Source organism: Conger conger, chromosome 5, assembly GCF_963514075.1.
Source record: "Conger conger chromosome 5, fConCon1.1, whole genome shotgun sequence".
In the NCBI taxonomy this organism is placed as follows: Eukaryota; Metazoa; Chordata; class Actinopteri; order Anguilliformes; family Congridae; genus Conger; species Conger conger.
Genome location: NC_083764.1, coordinates 2,008,677 through 2,023,676, shown reverse-complemented (window position 1 = coordinate 2,023,676; position 15,000 = coordinate 2,008,677). Strand labels below are relative to the sequence as shown.

The following is a 15,000-nucleotide window of genomic DNA, read 5'->3' as shown; positions in this document are numbered from 1 at the left end:
CAAGCTGTTTTTTCTTCTGAATAATCTTATTTTCCAAGAGAATAGCAGAGCGCATGGCCGGGGCCGGGCGGTGTTGAGGGGCGGTGTTGAGGTGTTGAGGGGCGGTGTTGAGGTGTTGAGGGGCGGTGTTGAGGTGTTGAGGGGCGGTGTTAGCGTGTTGAGGTGCGGTGTTGAGGGGCGGTGTTGAGGTGTTGAGGGGCGGTATTGACGTGTTGAGGGGCGGTGTTGAGGTGTTAAGGGGCGGTGTTGAGGTGTTGAGGGGCGGTGTTGAGGTGTTGAGGGGCGGTGTTGAGGGGCGGTGTTGATGCGTTGAGGGGCGGTGTTCAGGTGTTGAGGGGCGGTGTTGACGTGTTGAGGGGCGGTGTTGAGGTGTTGAGGGGCGGTGTTGAGGTGTTGAGGGGCGGTGTTGACGTGTTGAGGGGCGGTGTTGAGGGGCGGTGTTGACGTGTTGAGGGGCAGTGTTGAGGTGTTGAGGTGTTGAGGGGCGGTGTTGGCGTGTTGAGGGGCGGTGTTGAGGGGCGGTGTTGACGTGTTGAGGGGCGGTGTTGAGGTGTTGAGGGGCGGTGTTGGCGTGTTGAGGTGCGGTGTTGAGGGGCGGTGTTGATGTGTTGAGGGGCGGTGTTGAGGTGTTGAGGGGCGGTGTTCAGGTGTTGAGGGGCGGTGTTGACATGTTGAGGGGCGGTGTTGAGGGGCGGTGTTGCTTTGTTGAGGGGCGGTGTTGACGTGTTGAGGGGCGGTGTTGAGGGGCGGTGTTGACGTGTTGAGGGGCGGTGTTGAGGTGTTGAGGGGCGGTGTTGGCGTGTTGAGGGGCGGTGTTGAGGGGCGGTGTTGACGTGTTGAGGGGCGGTGTTGAGGTGTTGAGGGGCGGTGTTGAGGTGTTGAGGGGCGGTGTTGGCGTGTTGAGGTGCGGTGTTGAGGGGCGGTGTTCATGTGTTGAGGGGCGGTGTTGAGGTGTTGAGGGGCGGTGTTCAGGTGTTGAGGGGCGGTGTTGACGTGTTGAGGGGCGGTGTTGAGGGGCGGTGTTGCGGTGTTGAGGGGCGGTGTTGACGTGTTGAGGGGCGGTGTTGAGGTGTTGAGGGGCGGTGTTGACGTGTTGAGGGGCGGTGTTGAGGTGTTGAGGTGTTGAGGGGCGGTGTTGACGTGTTGAGGGGCGGTGTTGAGGTGTTGAGGTGTTGAGGGGCGGTGTTGAGGGGCGGTGTTGGCGTGTTGAGGTGCGGTGTTGAGGGGCGGTGTTGAGGTGTTGAGGGGCGGTGTTGGCGTGTTGAGGGGCGGTGTTGAGGTGTTGAGGGGCGGTGTTGAGGTGTTGAGGGGCGGTGTTGAGGTGTTGAGGGGCGGTGTTGGCGTGTTGAGGTGCGGTGTTGAGGGGCGGTGTTGAGGTGTTGAGGGGCGGTGTTGAGGTGTTGAGGGGCGGTGTTGAGGTGTTGAGGGGCGGTGTTGACGTGCTGAGGGGCGGTGTTGAGGTGTTGAGGGGCGGTGTTGACGTGTTCAGGCTCACACTCTGTCCCGTGCCGCTCCGGTCCGCAGGCTCCCCGGGGCCCCCTGGGGCTGTTCTGGGCGCTCCGGTCCCCTGCTGTGACACAGAGACCGGCCTGGTTAAGCGGCTCTGCCACTCGCCCCTTTATTTACAGCCTTTATAAGCCTCCGTGGCACTCTGGGCTGTGTGCTGTCGCCATTTTTGGAGCGATTGATTTGTGTTATTAACTGCTGAATATGAAACTTGGCCCACACTGGAATCATGGCTTATAACCCTTTGCAGGATGAACGAGGAGCAGATCGCCACCGTCTGTCTGTCTGTCCTGAGGGCCCTGTCCTACCTGCACACACAGGGCGTGATCCACCGAGACATCAAGAGCGACTCCATCCTGCTCACCAGCGATGGCAGGGTCAGTGCGGGTACCTGTTTACACCTGTTTACACCTGTACACACCTGTACACACCTGTATACACACCTGTACACACCTGTACACACCTGTATACACACCTGTACACACACCTGTATACACACCTGTACACACCTGTACACACATCTGTACACACCTGTTTACACCTGTACACACCTGTACACACCTGTACACACCTGTACACACACCTGTATACACACCTGTACACACCTGTACACACCTGTATACACCTGTATACACACCTGTACACACCTGTATACACACCTGTACACACCTGTATACACACCTGTATACGCCTGTACATACCTGTACACACCTGTTTACATGCAGTGTGTTCCCACACCTGTACACACCTGTACACACACCTGTACACATCTGTACACACCTGTATACACCTGTACACACATCTGTACACACCTGTACACACCTGTATACACATCTGTACACACCTGTATACACACCTGTACACACATCTGTACACACCTGTATACACACCTGTACACACCTGTACATACCTGTATACACCTGTATACACATCTGTACACACATCTATACACACCTGTATACACCTGTATATACCTGTTCACACCTGTTCACACCTGTTCACATGCATTCAGTAACTCTCACCTGTTCACAAAGAGTGCATAACCACATCTGTCACACACAACCAGTACTTTGCACCTGTTTAGCCAGTTTCTCATCCTGTCTAACACGGGTCCACAGGTGATCTTCAGTTATAATATATAAAGTAGTGTCTAAAATGTCTTCCCAGACTGCTGTAGACTGTAGGGAACAGTGTTTCAGTAGTTTTGTGTTTTTCTAGTAATTCTGTCACCCACTGGGTCCATTCTCTTGTCAATGGTATTTGTCATTACTGAGAAAAGCATCCCGTGGCTCTCCTAAGGAGGTTTTAACAACCACATCAGCAATAACACATATTTAAAACAGGATCTCACTGTAACAGTGCATCTCCTCTATAAAACAGGACCTCAGTGTAACAGTGCATGTCCTCTGTAAAACAGGAACTCACTGTAACAATGCATCTCCTCTATAAAACAGGATCTCAGTGTAACAGTGCATCTCACTGTAACAGTGCCTCTCCTCTGTAAAAGAGGAACTCACTGTAACAGTGCATCTCCTCTGTAAAACAGGAACTCACTGTAACAGTGCATCTCCTCTGTAAAACAGGATCTCGCTGTAACAGTGCATCTCCTCTGTAAAACAGGATCTCGCTGTAACAGTGCATCTCCTCTGTAAAGCAGGATTTTCTACGCCTGTATTTCAGGATGAAAAGGTGGTACACTCATCGAATGAGTCATGCGACAGCATCGTGACTGAACGTGCGGGCAGAACGGTGTTCAGGCTGTTTGTGTGGCTGCTCTGTGGTTTTATTATCTGGAGATACGCCCTGATTGCTCTCTCTGCACGCACCACTCCAGTGCTGAAATGCAGTATACACAGTATAGCACTGCAATATATTCTCATTTTACAGTCTAATATACTGCAATATATTCTCAACAAATTCTCAACATAATGATTATATATCACACAGTTTGTATTTTTTAAATATCTGAAAGAGGCAATAATATAAATACATGCCCATATTTTGTGAAGTGTTATTAATAATCATAATCACAGAGAAAGAGAAAAACAGAAAATATCATTTTTAATGGAAAAGATGCAATATCTTGATGACATATTTTGTTAAAATATATTTTCTGTAATCAATTTCAGTGAGGGATGTTTTGGCCACCAGCTCAGGCATGTTACCAGCACACACCCAGCTAGACCAGCTTTATGACCAGCTCAATTTTGCCGCTGGTATAGGATGATTTTACAGCTGGTATAGGATGATTTTACAGCTGGTAGAGGTCCATTTTACTGCTGGTATAGGATGATTTTACAGCTGGTATAGGTTGATTTTACAGCTGGTATAGGATATGTATACATATATAGTGGTATGGTGGAGTGGCTGTCTGGTCTGTGTGTGAGAGGGGAGATGGGACACGTGGCTCTGGATGTGGGATTAGTAAACAGAGCTTACGCTCACACTGTAGCAGCGCGAGCCTCTGTCAGCACAGCTGTTTGAGAGCTGTCCACCTGCGGGGTTTAAGCGGCTGGATGGGCGCCCGGCTCACGGCTGATTGCTGTGTTTCCCTCGCAGATTAAGCTGTCCGACTTCGGCTTCTGCGCCCAGGTGTCCCCGGAAGTGCCGAAGAGGAAGTCTCTGGTCGGCACGCCTTATTGGATGGCCCCTGAGGTCATTTCCAGGTTGCCGTACGGCACTGAGGTGGGCTTCCGCAGGCCCAGCACACGTTTACAGCGTGTTTATAATCGCCCTTCTCAATTCACAGGGATTTCGCAGCATTTCTTGGGGAAATTGGTCACCCACACATTGCAGGTCTAGAGCCCAGTTGTGTGTGGATATTACTTCAGTGTCAAGTGACTATGAAGAATAAGTGTGTGTCATGTAGCAGTCATGGTCTCTCTCAGGTATCGATAACACTGAATGAATGAGCCCCTCCACAAACATCAATGACTCAGGTCTCCATAATCTCATATTCAACCAACCCATAAAAGTGCACAATTTAACAGACCAGGCATTGTGCAGTAATGTTCCACCAGGTCCATTGTAGGGCTTGTCACTTCACACTGTAGGATGCTGTAAACATATCTCCTTCATAAATTAATATGTTGGGGACATACCTCTACTTTGCTTACCCTCTGAGAAACTCCCCTCTCGACTAAATATTTTCCTGAGAGGCTTTTGAGGAAGGAGCTGACTCATTGAGCTGATCTGGAGTGCAGTGCAGTGCAGTATGTAAGGGAAGGTTACGGGCTCAAACCCACAGTGAGTGTGTTATTCTGATGGGTTTAACCCTCGCCATGCTGCTTGTAGGTGGATATCTGGTCTCTGGGCATCATGGTGATAGAGATGGTCGACGGAGAGCCCCCCTATTTTAACGAGCCCCCCCTGCAAGCCATGAGGAGAATCCGGGACAACCTGCCCCCCCGGTTAAAAGAGCCCCACAAGGTGAGCCCGTGGTCACATGATCTCATGTCCTCCACTGCTGCTTAAGGTTAAAGGTTAAGGGTCATGTGTGGTTTGGCCACAGGTCTCGTCCATGCTGCAGGCCTTCCTGTGTAAAGGTTAAAGGTCAGGGGCTATGTAAAGGTTAAAGGTTATGTGTATATTCACAGGTCTCCTCCATGCTGTGGGCCTTCCTGTGTAAAGGTTAAAGGTCAGGGGCTATGTGTAAAGGTTAAAGGTTATGTGTATATTCACAGGTCTCCTCCATGCTGTGGGCCTTCCTGTGTAAAGGTTAAAGGTCAGGGGCTATGTGTAAAGGTTAAAGGTTATGTGTATATTCACAGGTCTCCTCCATGCTGTGGGCCTTCCTGTGTAAAGGTTAGGGGTTATTTGTAAAGGGTAAAGGTTAAAGGTTATGTGTGTATTCACCAGTCTCCTCCATGCTGTGGGCCTTCCTGTGTAAAGGTTAAAGGGTAGGGGTTATGTGTAAAGGGTAAAGGTTAAAGGTTATGTATGTATTCACCAGTCTCCTCCATGCTGTGGGCCTTCCTGTGTAAAGGTTAAAGGGTAGGGGTTATGTGTAAAGGGTAAAGGTTAAAGGTTATGTGTGTATTCACCAGTCTCCTCCATGCTGTGGGCCTTCCTGTGTAAAGGTTAAAGGGTAGGGGTTATGTGTAAAGGGTAAAGGTTAAAGGTTATGTATGTATTCACCAGTCTCCTCCATGCTGTGGGCCTTCCTGTGTAAAGGTTAAAGGGTAGGGGTTATGTGTAAAGGGTAAAGGTTAAAGGTTATGTGTGTATTCACCAGTCTCCTCCATGCTGTAGGCCTTCCTGTGTAAAGGTTAAAGGGTAGGGGTTATGTGTAAAGGGTAAAGGTTAAAGGTGATGTGTGTTCACAGGTGTCCTCCGTGCTGCGGGCCTTCCTGTGTAAAGGTTAAAGGTTATGTGTATATTCACAGGTCTCCTCCATGCTGTGGGCCTTCCTGTGTAAAGGTTAGGGGTTATTTGTAAAGGGTAAAGGTTAAAGGTTATGTGTGTTCACAGGTGTCCTCCGTGCTGCGGGCCTTCCTGTGTAAAGGTTAAAGGGTAGGGGTTATGTGTAAAGGGTAAAGGTTAAAGGTGATGTGTGTTCACAGGTGTCCTCCGTGCTGCGGGCCTTCCTGGACCTGATGCTGGTGCGGGAGCCCTCGCAGCGGGCCGCGGCCCCAGAGCTCCTGCAGCACCCCTTCCTGAAGCTCTCTGGCGCCCCCTCCTGCATCGTCCCGCTCATGCGGCACTACCGCCACCCCTGAGCAGCCAGCAGGGCGGCGCCACCCCACCCCCTGGACACTCACACCTTTACCGTAGCGTAGGAACAACACCTGTGTTTCCCAAAATACACAACCGAACGAACGGGAGAGTGAAGTCCTGCACCATGGGACACCAGAACGGCTGTCGCTGGGCAGGGAATTACAGGAGACTGTGTATGTGTGTGTGTGTGTGTGTGTGTGTATAGAGAATGAGTGAGTGAGTGAGTGTGTGTGTGTGTGTGTGTGAGTGTGTGTTTGTGTAAGTGTGGATGTGCGTGCGTGTGTAGACTGTGTGTGTGTGTGTGTGTGTGTGTGTAGAGAATGAGTGAGTGAGTGAGTGTGTGTGTAGAGAGTGTGTGAGTGTGTGTGTGTGTGTGTGTGAGTGTGTGAATGTGTGTGTGTAGAGAGTGTGTGAGTGTGTGCATGTGTGTGTAGAGAGTGTGTGAGACTGTGTGAGTGTGTGTGTGTGTGTGTGAGACTGTGTGTGAGTGTGATTGTGTGTGTGAGTGTGTGCGTGTGTGTAGAGAGTGTGTGAGACTGTGTGAGTGTGTGTGTGAGTGTGTGTGTGTGTGTGTGAGACTGTGTGTGAGTGTGATTGTGTGTGTGTGTGTGTGTGTGTGTGTGAGTGTGTGAATGTGTGTGTGTAGAGAGTGTGTGTGTGTGAGTGTGTGCGTGTGTGTAGAGAGTGTGTGAGACTGTGTGAGTGTGTGTGTGAGTGTGTGTGTGAGACTGTGTGTGTGTGTGTGTGTGTGTGTGTGTGTGTTAGGGGGATGTTGGGTGCAGCTTGCTGTCTATAGGCAGTGTGTAGCCATGTACAGAGCCACTGAACAGAGCTTTAAAGGAGAGATTGTCTGCCGGACAGCGAGAAAGATCCAGCCCTCTGATTGGCCAGTCCATCATTGGCCGTTACAGCTCTGACCCAGTGATTGGCTGGTGCTGTTCACTCAGGGCCTATCAGAGGAGCTGAGGGCCTATCAGAGAACCCCTGTGGGTGAATGGCTCTATTTCTTTGGTTGTTAAAAAAAAAAAAAAAAAAAAAAAAAAAATTATAATCTTTAATCTTTTCACTTTTATCTTCTAACACTAACAATGTAATGTATTTTAGATCAACTGTAATTTCCTGTACAGTTTTGATAATCAGTATTTTTGTTGTGATGTAACCATTGTGATATGGGCAGTGTTAAATATAATTATTAAGTATAATTATGAGAGTTTCCGCAAAGATCTTTCCTACTATTTATATCCATTTTTTGATTGAAAAGTGAAGAGATGCTAAATAAACCAACCCTTACCTGTTACCAAAAACAACTAGAATATATTTATTATCACTCCGTGACATTTATAGACAGAATTTCAGGGCAATTGTGGGGGAGGGGGGAGAGGTTCAAGGAAGAATTTTATATACTGTTTAAAGTATTATTTATTTTTTGAATTGAAAATTTATTTTTCAGTAGTGTAGTTTTTTTATTTTATTTTTTTCTAAATATCAGCAGGACGTGATGTGGGGATTATGTCACCTGAGCAATATTCCTCTGTTGTTAAGACATTTTCTTAATTTAGACTCAGTAGTATCAAAGACTTTGGGGGAAGAAGCTTGCCAGTCCCTGTGAGCAGGGGGTTCAGAGTTCAGTTGGACCCAGTCGTTCCCCTTACTGTGTGTAAATGCGAAATTAAAGCCAATGCCGTCAACCACATTTAGCAATACTTAAATAAACGCGTTTTAGAAAAGAAAATGGCGATCATGTTTCTATGTATGGTCCATTCATTCATAAATCATTTTAAACCTACTACTGTAGACTTTATAGTTATGTAACCAAAATGATTACTTGTCGGATCTTAATTCTAACCGATCACTTACTGTTAGGCAAAACCCACCCCACCCCAGGTTTGGTATAATCTGAACTTCTCATTCAGTGTGTTTCTGTAAATATGAACACGTTTGCTGCTGTTTAAAACATTGATGAATGTTCAAACTTGAATGGCTAATACTTAACCGTGGTGTTGCTTGTAGAGTGAAACTGCATGTTTGTTATAAGTTAAGCTGGTTTTAAATTAAATAACAAAAACACAGAAAGCTGTAGTATGTCTATTTTGTCTGCTCTACCTCTCCAAAAATAAGTGCTACATTTCAGTATAAATGCCCCCTTTAAAGAAAAAGTTAATTAAATATATCATGAATATTGTTTTTTTCAGAGAAAATTCAGACACGTGTCCATATTTCCACAATGGCAGTTGCAACCCTTAAGCTTCAGTGTTTACCCACAGTATTTATGAGCTTCAGTGTTTACCCACAGTATTTATGAGCTTCAGTGTTTTTCCACAGTATTTATGAGCTTCAGTGTTTTTCCACAGTATTCCGGTGTTTCTTTTGCCATAACTCTTCTTAAAAAACAGCAGCTTCTGTCGCCTGGAATACAGTTGCTGTATATGAATTGGCTGTTATATTTTACACCTTTAAGGCCTGTATGAGGGTGATTTGAATGGCATTATCTCTGTTAATGTGAGGAAAAATATCAACATCAAAGTTCCAATGGCAAGGTCCTGGGCCCTGTTTCACATAGCAGGAGTACTGAGTTAGCTGGGCTAGTTTCACAAAGCAGGATTACTGAGTTAGCTGGATAACTGCACTGAGTAATACCTGGAACAGCTCTTTATACTTCAGTCCATGTTCCAGATTTGAGCAGGGTCTTAGTTTTACTCAGTCCAGTTATCCAGCTAACTCAGTAATCCTGTTCTGAGGGTTTTACTCAGTGCAGTTATCCAGCTAACTCAGTAATCCTGCTTTGTGGAACAGGCCACTGATCCAGTTCCAGTTTGGATGCCGGATGGCCATCGTTGCTGTTAGTTTGTGGTCTCCTCTCCATGATGATTAAAGACAGTTATTTGTATAGCACATGGCATGTGTCCGTCATTAGCATGTGGTGAGGCTTTACATACATACATTGGACAGGGCCTGGCTGTGGGTTTAGCCACATTCAATACATCAGGAACCATTTTGAAATGTTGGGCAGACTGAAAAATGGGAACGGTAAATTATGTCTTTGAATGGCCAACTAAATGGGTATAACTAATGTGAAAATATTAACCTAACAAATTATCTGGGGCCCATTGAATTTCTATGTTTCAAAATATTTAATATTTATAGAAAATAAAACACTTTCTATGATGTCATGGTGCCCACAAGTTAGCGCCTCAGTCCTCACAACGGATTTTCACAGACTACAAATATTGGCTTTAATAACTTTTAAATACTGGCCAAATAACCCAGTTGATTAATATAATTGACTAGACGTTGAAGCTAGTGTCGAGTAAAGGTTCGTTTTTCCACATTTTTGGTTTTGCCTGACTTGCCTAACGTCGGTTTAGGCCGCTTACGGAAGAGAAGAAGGCTATAAGAAACGGTAGGCCTGTGTATTGGACGCAACCGGAGCTGAATTCTTTTTTTTTTAAAGCAAAGTGAAGCAGTTCCATTATTTGTTGTATCAGACATATTATGAGTGGCGTTCAGTAGAGTCGGTAGTAAATCACATAATTACGGGATGAACCGCAGATTGATATTTTGAAATGTCATACTTCATGTTCGCTGAATTCCAGCCCCGTTCCGTCTGGAGTTTTTGCGAAGACAATAACAACAGGTGTATTCTGAAAGTACGGTTGCGTATTGGTTCAGTGAGTGTTGAAGTATACGCGCTGTTTTAAAAGGTCAGTCCAGCCTTAGATTCTCATAAGTGCCTCTTTCTCTCTCCGATTTTCCCCAAATCGAGAGGCGTGTTTGGATGCCCTGAAATCGTGCACTCGTTTATTTTCAATTAGACTTTTCTCATTCTTACAGGGACAGGGGGCGCGGGGCAAACGGCCAGATCAATACCCATCTCCGCCGTTCCCCCGGAAACCGGTCATAATTCAGGTATCGATTTCTCTCGGGTTCAGGGCGTATTGATCGCTGAACTGTGTTTCTCGCCTCTGGTTTTGTTGCAAAAAGCGTTGAAAATACTTCATTTTAAACAATAGCCGCCCGATACATTTCTCAGATGACAATAAATAGTTTTTTTTTTTAAGTTTTTTTTGACTGACAGGCAATTCTTCATTTTATAATAGTGTAGGTGACCATGACAAATATTTTCCATTATGAGAGCAAAGTAAATGTTGGAAAACACTCCCAAAATGCAATTTTAATATATAAAGAATAAGTGATACATATGAAACGTCTGAAAATGTAGTGTCACACTTTGTACAATTTTCTGCTGTTGCTGCATGACCATATATTGGGTGTTATGAGGTATACATTTTCTACGAATTGTGAAATGTGTTAAAACACAGAATATAAAGCCAGGAAAGATCTACAGCCAAGAAAATGTTGAATGATTTATTTTCATTAACAGAATTCCACACATTTAAGTCATTATTAATCATTCTTTTACTCTTTTTTTCTTATGCATAGTAATTCTTAAAATATTGTACTTAAAATTGCACATTGATGTACTTCTCTCTTGTAAGCAATAAATTAAGACATTTATTGTCTTAAACTCTGTCTTCTCAGAATCTTTCAAATGCATACATTTTTATTTCCCTTTATCTTCATAAATTTATTTAGACATGTTACAGATTTATACATTCAAATAAAATAACCTTTTTTAATAATATTCTTTAAAGATGGCGAAAGGAACAGATTGTCTGGAATACAGACAGGTGAGACAGGTGAGACACAGGTGAGACACAGGTGAGACACAGGTGACTGTGCTGCACTGGAGTGAGTCTTCAGTCCGGGCTCTGAGACGCCACACAACACCGTCCACATCCACTCACAGACACTCTCAGCGCTCCACAGACACTCACAGACACTCACAGACACTCTCAGCGCTCCACAGACACTCCACAGACACTCTCAGCGCTCCACAGACACTCACAGACACTCACAGACACTCTCAGCGCTCCACAGACACTCACAGACACTCTCAGCGCTCCACAGACACTCACAGACACTCTCAGCGCTCCACAGACACTCACAGACACTCCCAGCGCTCCACAGACACTCACAGACACTCACAGACATTCCACAGACACTCTCAGCGCTCCACAGACACTCACAGACACTCTCAGCGCTCCACAGACACTCACAGACACTCCCAGCGCTCCACAGACACTCACAGACACTCACAGACATTCCACAGACACTCTCAGCGCTCCACAGACACTCACAGACACTCCCAGCGCTCCACAGACACTCACAGACACTCACAGCGCTCCACAGACACTCACAGACACTCTCAGCGCTCCACAGACACTCACAGACACTCTCAGCGCTCCACAGACACTCACAGACACTCTCAGCGCTCCACAGACACTCACAGACACTCACAGTGCTCCACAGACACTCACAGACACTCTCAGCGCTCCACAGACACTCACAGACACTCACAGACACTCTCAGCGCTCCACAGACACTCACAGCGCTCCACAGACACTCACAGACGCTCACAGACACTCACAGACACTCACCGACACTCACAGACACTCACAGACACTCTCAGCGCTCCACAGACACTCACAGACACTCACAGACACTCTCAGCGCTCAGAGGCTCCAGTGCACTGAGACAGCGGAGGCTTTACATCTGATATTTTTCATTTTGCAGCTCATTTTACAGATAAAAACAAAGATAATCAATAAAACACCTCAAAACTGCAGGCTTGGGAAATAAGGGAGCACGAGACGTATGACTGGGACTGCCGAGGGCCTTCGGAAGGGATTCGGGAATGGGTGACTGGATGGTGTTTGGGAATGTCAAATGCATTTGGAAATGTGTGTTAAAGAATTTCAAAGGGATTTGGGAATGTGTGAATGTTAGGGAATTTAAAGGGATTTGGGAATGTATGAGTTTTAGGGAATGTAAAATGATTTGGCAATTTTAGTTTAGTTTTAGGGAACCTCAAATGGATTTGGGAATGTCAGAGTGTTGGGAAATGTAAAAGGGATTTGGAAATTTTCGTTAGGGAATGTTAAATGGATATTGGAATGTTGGGAAATGTGAAAGGGACTGGGAAATACTAGTGTTGAGGAATGTATGATTGTTATATAGGGAATGTAAAAGGGTTTGCGACTGTAGTTCAGGATTACACCAAAGGCCATGGAAGGGTTAGGGGCTGTATTGGGGGTTAGGCTTGTGTTGTAGTGTGGTTTGGTCTTGTGTTGTAGTGTGGTTTGGGCTTGTGTTGTAGCATGGTTTGGGCTTGTGTTGTAGTGTGGTTTGGGCTTGTGTTGTAGTATGGTTTGGGCTTGTGTTGTAGTGTGGTTTGGTCTTGTGTTGTAGCATGGTTTGGGCTTGTGTTGTAGCATGGTTTGGGCTTGTGTTGTAGTCTGGTTTGGGCTTGTGTTGTAGTGTGGTTTGGTCTTGTGTTGTAGTGTGGTTTGGGCGTGGTTTGGGCCTGTGTTGTAGTGTGGTTTGGGCTTGTGTTGTAGTGTGGTTTGGTCTTGTGTTGTAGTGTGGTTTGGTCTTGTGTTGTAGTGTGGTTTTGGCTTGTGTTGTAGTCTGGTTTGGGCTTGTGTTGTAGTGTGGTTTGGGCTTGTGTTGTAGTGTGGTTTTGGCTTGTGTTGTAGTGTGGGTTGGGCTTGTGTTGTAGTGTGGTTTGGTCTTGTGTTGTAGTGTGGTTCGGGCGTGGTTTGGGCTTGTGTTGTAGTGTGGTTTTGGCTTGTGTTGTAGTGTGGTTTGGGCTTGTGTTGTAGTGTGGTTTTGGCTTGTGTTGTAGTGTGGTTTGGGCTTGTGTTGTAGTGTGGTTTGGGCTTGTGTTGTAGTGTGGTTTGGGCTTGTGTTGTAGCGTGGTTTGGGCTTGTGTTGTAGTGTGGTTTGGGCTTGTGTTGTAGTGTGGTTTTGGCTTGTGTTGTAGCGTGGTTTGGGCTTGTGTTGTAGCATGGTTTGGGCTTGTGTTGTAGTGTGGTTTGGGCTTGTGTTGTAGTGTGGTTTGGGCTTGTGTTGTAGTGTGGTTTGGGCTTGTGTTGTAGTGTGGTTTGGGCTTGTGTTGTAGTGTGGTTTGGGCTTGTGTTGTAGTGTGGTTTGGGCTTGTGTTGTAGCATGGTTTGGGCTTGTGTTGTAGTGTGGTTTGGGCTTGTGTTGTAGTGTGGTTTGGGCTTGTGTTGTAGTGTGGTTTGGGCTTGTGTTGTAGCATGGTTTGGGCTTGTGTTGTAGTGTGGTTTGGGCTTGTGTTATAGTGTGGTTTGGGCTTGTGTTGTAGTGTGGTTTGGGCTTGTGTTATAGTGTGGTTTGGGCTTGTGTTGTAGTGCGGTTTGGTCTTGTGTTGTAGTGTGGTTTGGGCTTGTGTTGTAGCATGGTTTGGGCTTGTGTTGTAGTGTGGTTTGGGCTTGTGTTGTAGTGTGGTTTTGGCTTGTGTTGTAGTGTGGGTTGGGCTTGTGTTGTAGTGTGGTTTGGTCTTGTGTTGTAGTGTGGTTCGGGCGTGGTTTGGGCTTGTTTTGTAGTGTGGTTTTGGCTTGTGTTGTAGTGTGGTTTGGGCTTGTGTTGTAGTGTGGTTTGGGCTTGTGTTGTAGTGTGGTTTTGGCTTGTGTTGTAGTGTGGTTTGGGCTTGTGTTGTAGTGTGGTTTGGGCTTGTGTTGTAGTGTGGTTTGGGCTTGTGTTGTAGCGTGGTTTGGGCTTGTGTTGTAGTGTGGTTTGGGCTTGTGTTGTAGTGTGGTTTTGGCTTGTGTTGTAGCATGGTTTGGGCTTGTGTTGTAGCATGGTTTGGGCTTGTGTTGTAGTGTGGTTTGGGCTTGTGTTGTAGTGTGGTTTGGGCTTGTGTTGTAGTGTGGTTTGGGCTTGTGTTGTAGTGTGGTTTGGGCTTGTGTTGTAGTGTGGTTTGGGCTTGTGTTGTAGCATGGTTTGGGCTTGTGTTGTAGTGTGGTTTGGGCTTGTGTTGTAGTGTGGTTTGGGCTTGTGTTGTAGTGTGGTTTGGGCTTGTGTTGTAGCATGGTTTGGGCTTGTGTTGTAGTGTGGTTTGGGCTTGTGTTATAGTGTGGTTTGGGCTTGTGTTGTAGTGTGGTTTGGGCTTGTGTTATAGTGTGGTTTGGGCTTGTGTTGTAGTGTGGTTTGGGCTTGTGTTATAGTGTGGTTTGGGCTTTGTTATAGTGTGGTTTGGGCTTGTGTTGTAGTGTGGTTTGGGCTTGTGTTATAGTGTGGTTTGGGCTTGTGTTGTAGTGTGGTTTGGGCTTGTGTTATAGTGTGGTTTGGGCTTGTGTTGTAGCATGGTTTGGGCTTGTGTTATAGTGTGGTTTGGGCTTGTGTTATAGTGTGGTTTGGGCTTGTGTTGTAGTGTGGTTTGGGCTTGTGTTGTAGTGTGGTTTGGGCTTGTGTTGTAGTGTGGTTTGGGCTTGTGTTGTAGTGTGGTTTGGGCTTGTGTTATAGTGTGGTTTGGGCTCATGCCGTATAGTGGTTGGATGATGCGGTTGGGGAGCAGCACTGGGATGAGCAGCACTGGGATGAGCAGCACTGGGAGGAGCAGCACTGGGAGGAGCAGCTCTGGGAGGAGCAGCACTGGGAGGAGCAGCTCTCTCTCACATGTTCTTGTAGAGTGAGCGGTCGCGGGGCAGCTGGGGCTGCTGGGCGGTCATTTTGAGGTGCACGTGGTACACGGAGAGTGTGATGACGATGATGACCCCCAGAATGATGCCCAGGATCAGGGGCAGCATCTCCTCCAGCTGCTCCCGCTGGTCTGTGATGCACTTATACACTGAGAGAGAGAGAGAGAGAGGGAGGGAGGGAGGGAGGGAGGGAGAGAGAGAGAGGGAGGGAGGG

General features: G+C 46.6%; 2 protein-coding genes across 2 annotated transcripts in view; one reads left to right on the top strand and one right to left on the bottom strand.

The window, feature by feature from the left end:
• Positions 1 to 8,295, top strand: part of pak5 (p21 protein (Cdc42/Rac)-activated kinase 5) — a 64,060-nt gene extending 55,765 nt beyond the window's left edge. The window contains exons 6-9 of the mRNA XM_061242159.1: positions 1,757 to 1,883; positions 4,066 to 4,191; positions 4,801 to 4,935; positions 6,069 to 8,295. Of these exons, the coding sequence (XP_061098143.1) occupies positions 1,757 to 1,883; positions 4,066 to 4,191; positions 4,801 to 4,935; positions 6,069 to 6,224 (544 nt within the window). The 3' untranslated portion in view covers positions 6,225 to 8,295. The remainder of the gene's footprint in view (positions 1 to 1,756; positions 1,884 to 4,065; positions 4,192 to 4,800; positions 4,936 to 6,068) is intronic.
• A 6,013-nt stretch (positions 8,296 to 14,308) lies between these two features.
• lamp5 (lysosomal associated membrane protein family member 5) overlaps positions 14,309 to 15,000 on the bottom strand; it is a 12,591-nt gene continuing 11,899 nt past the window's right edge. Inside the window, exon 6 of the mRNA XM_061243793.1 lies at positions 14,309 to 14,935. Coding sequence (XP_061099777.1) covers positions 14,760 to 14,935 — 176 coding nt within the window. The 3' untranslated portion in view covers positions 14,309 to 14,759. The remainder of the gene's footprint in view (positions 14,936 to 15,000) is intronic.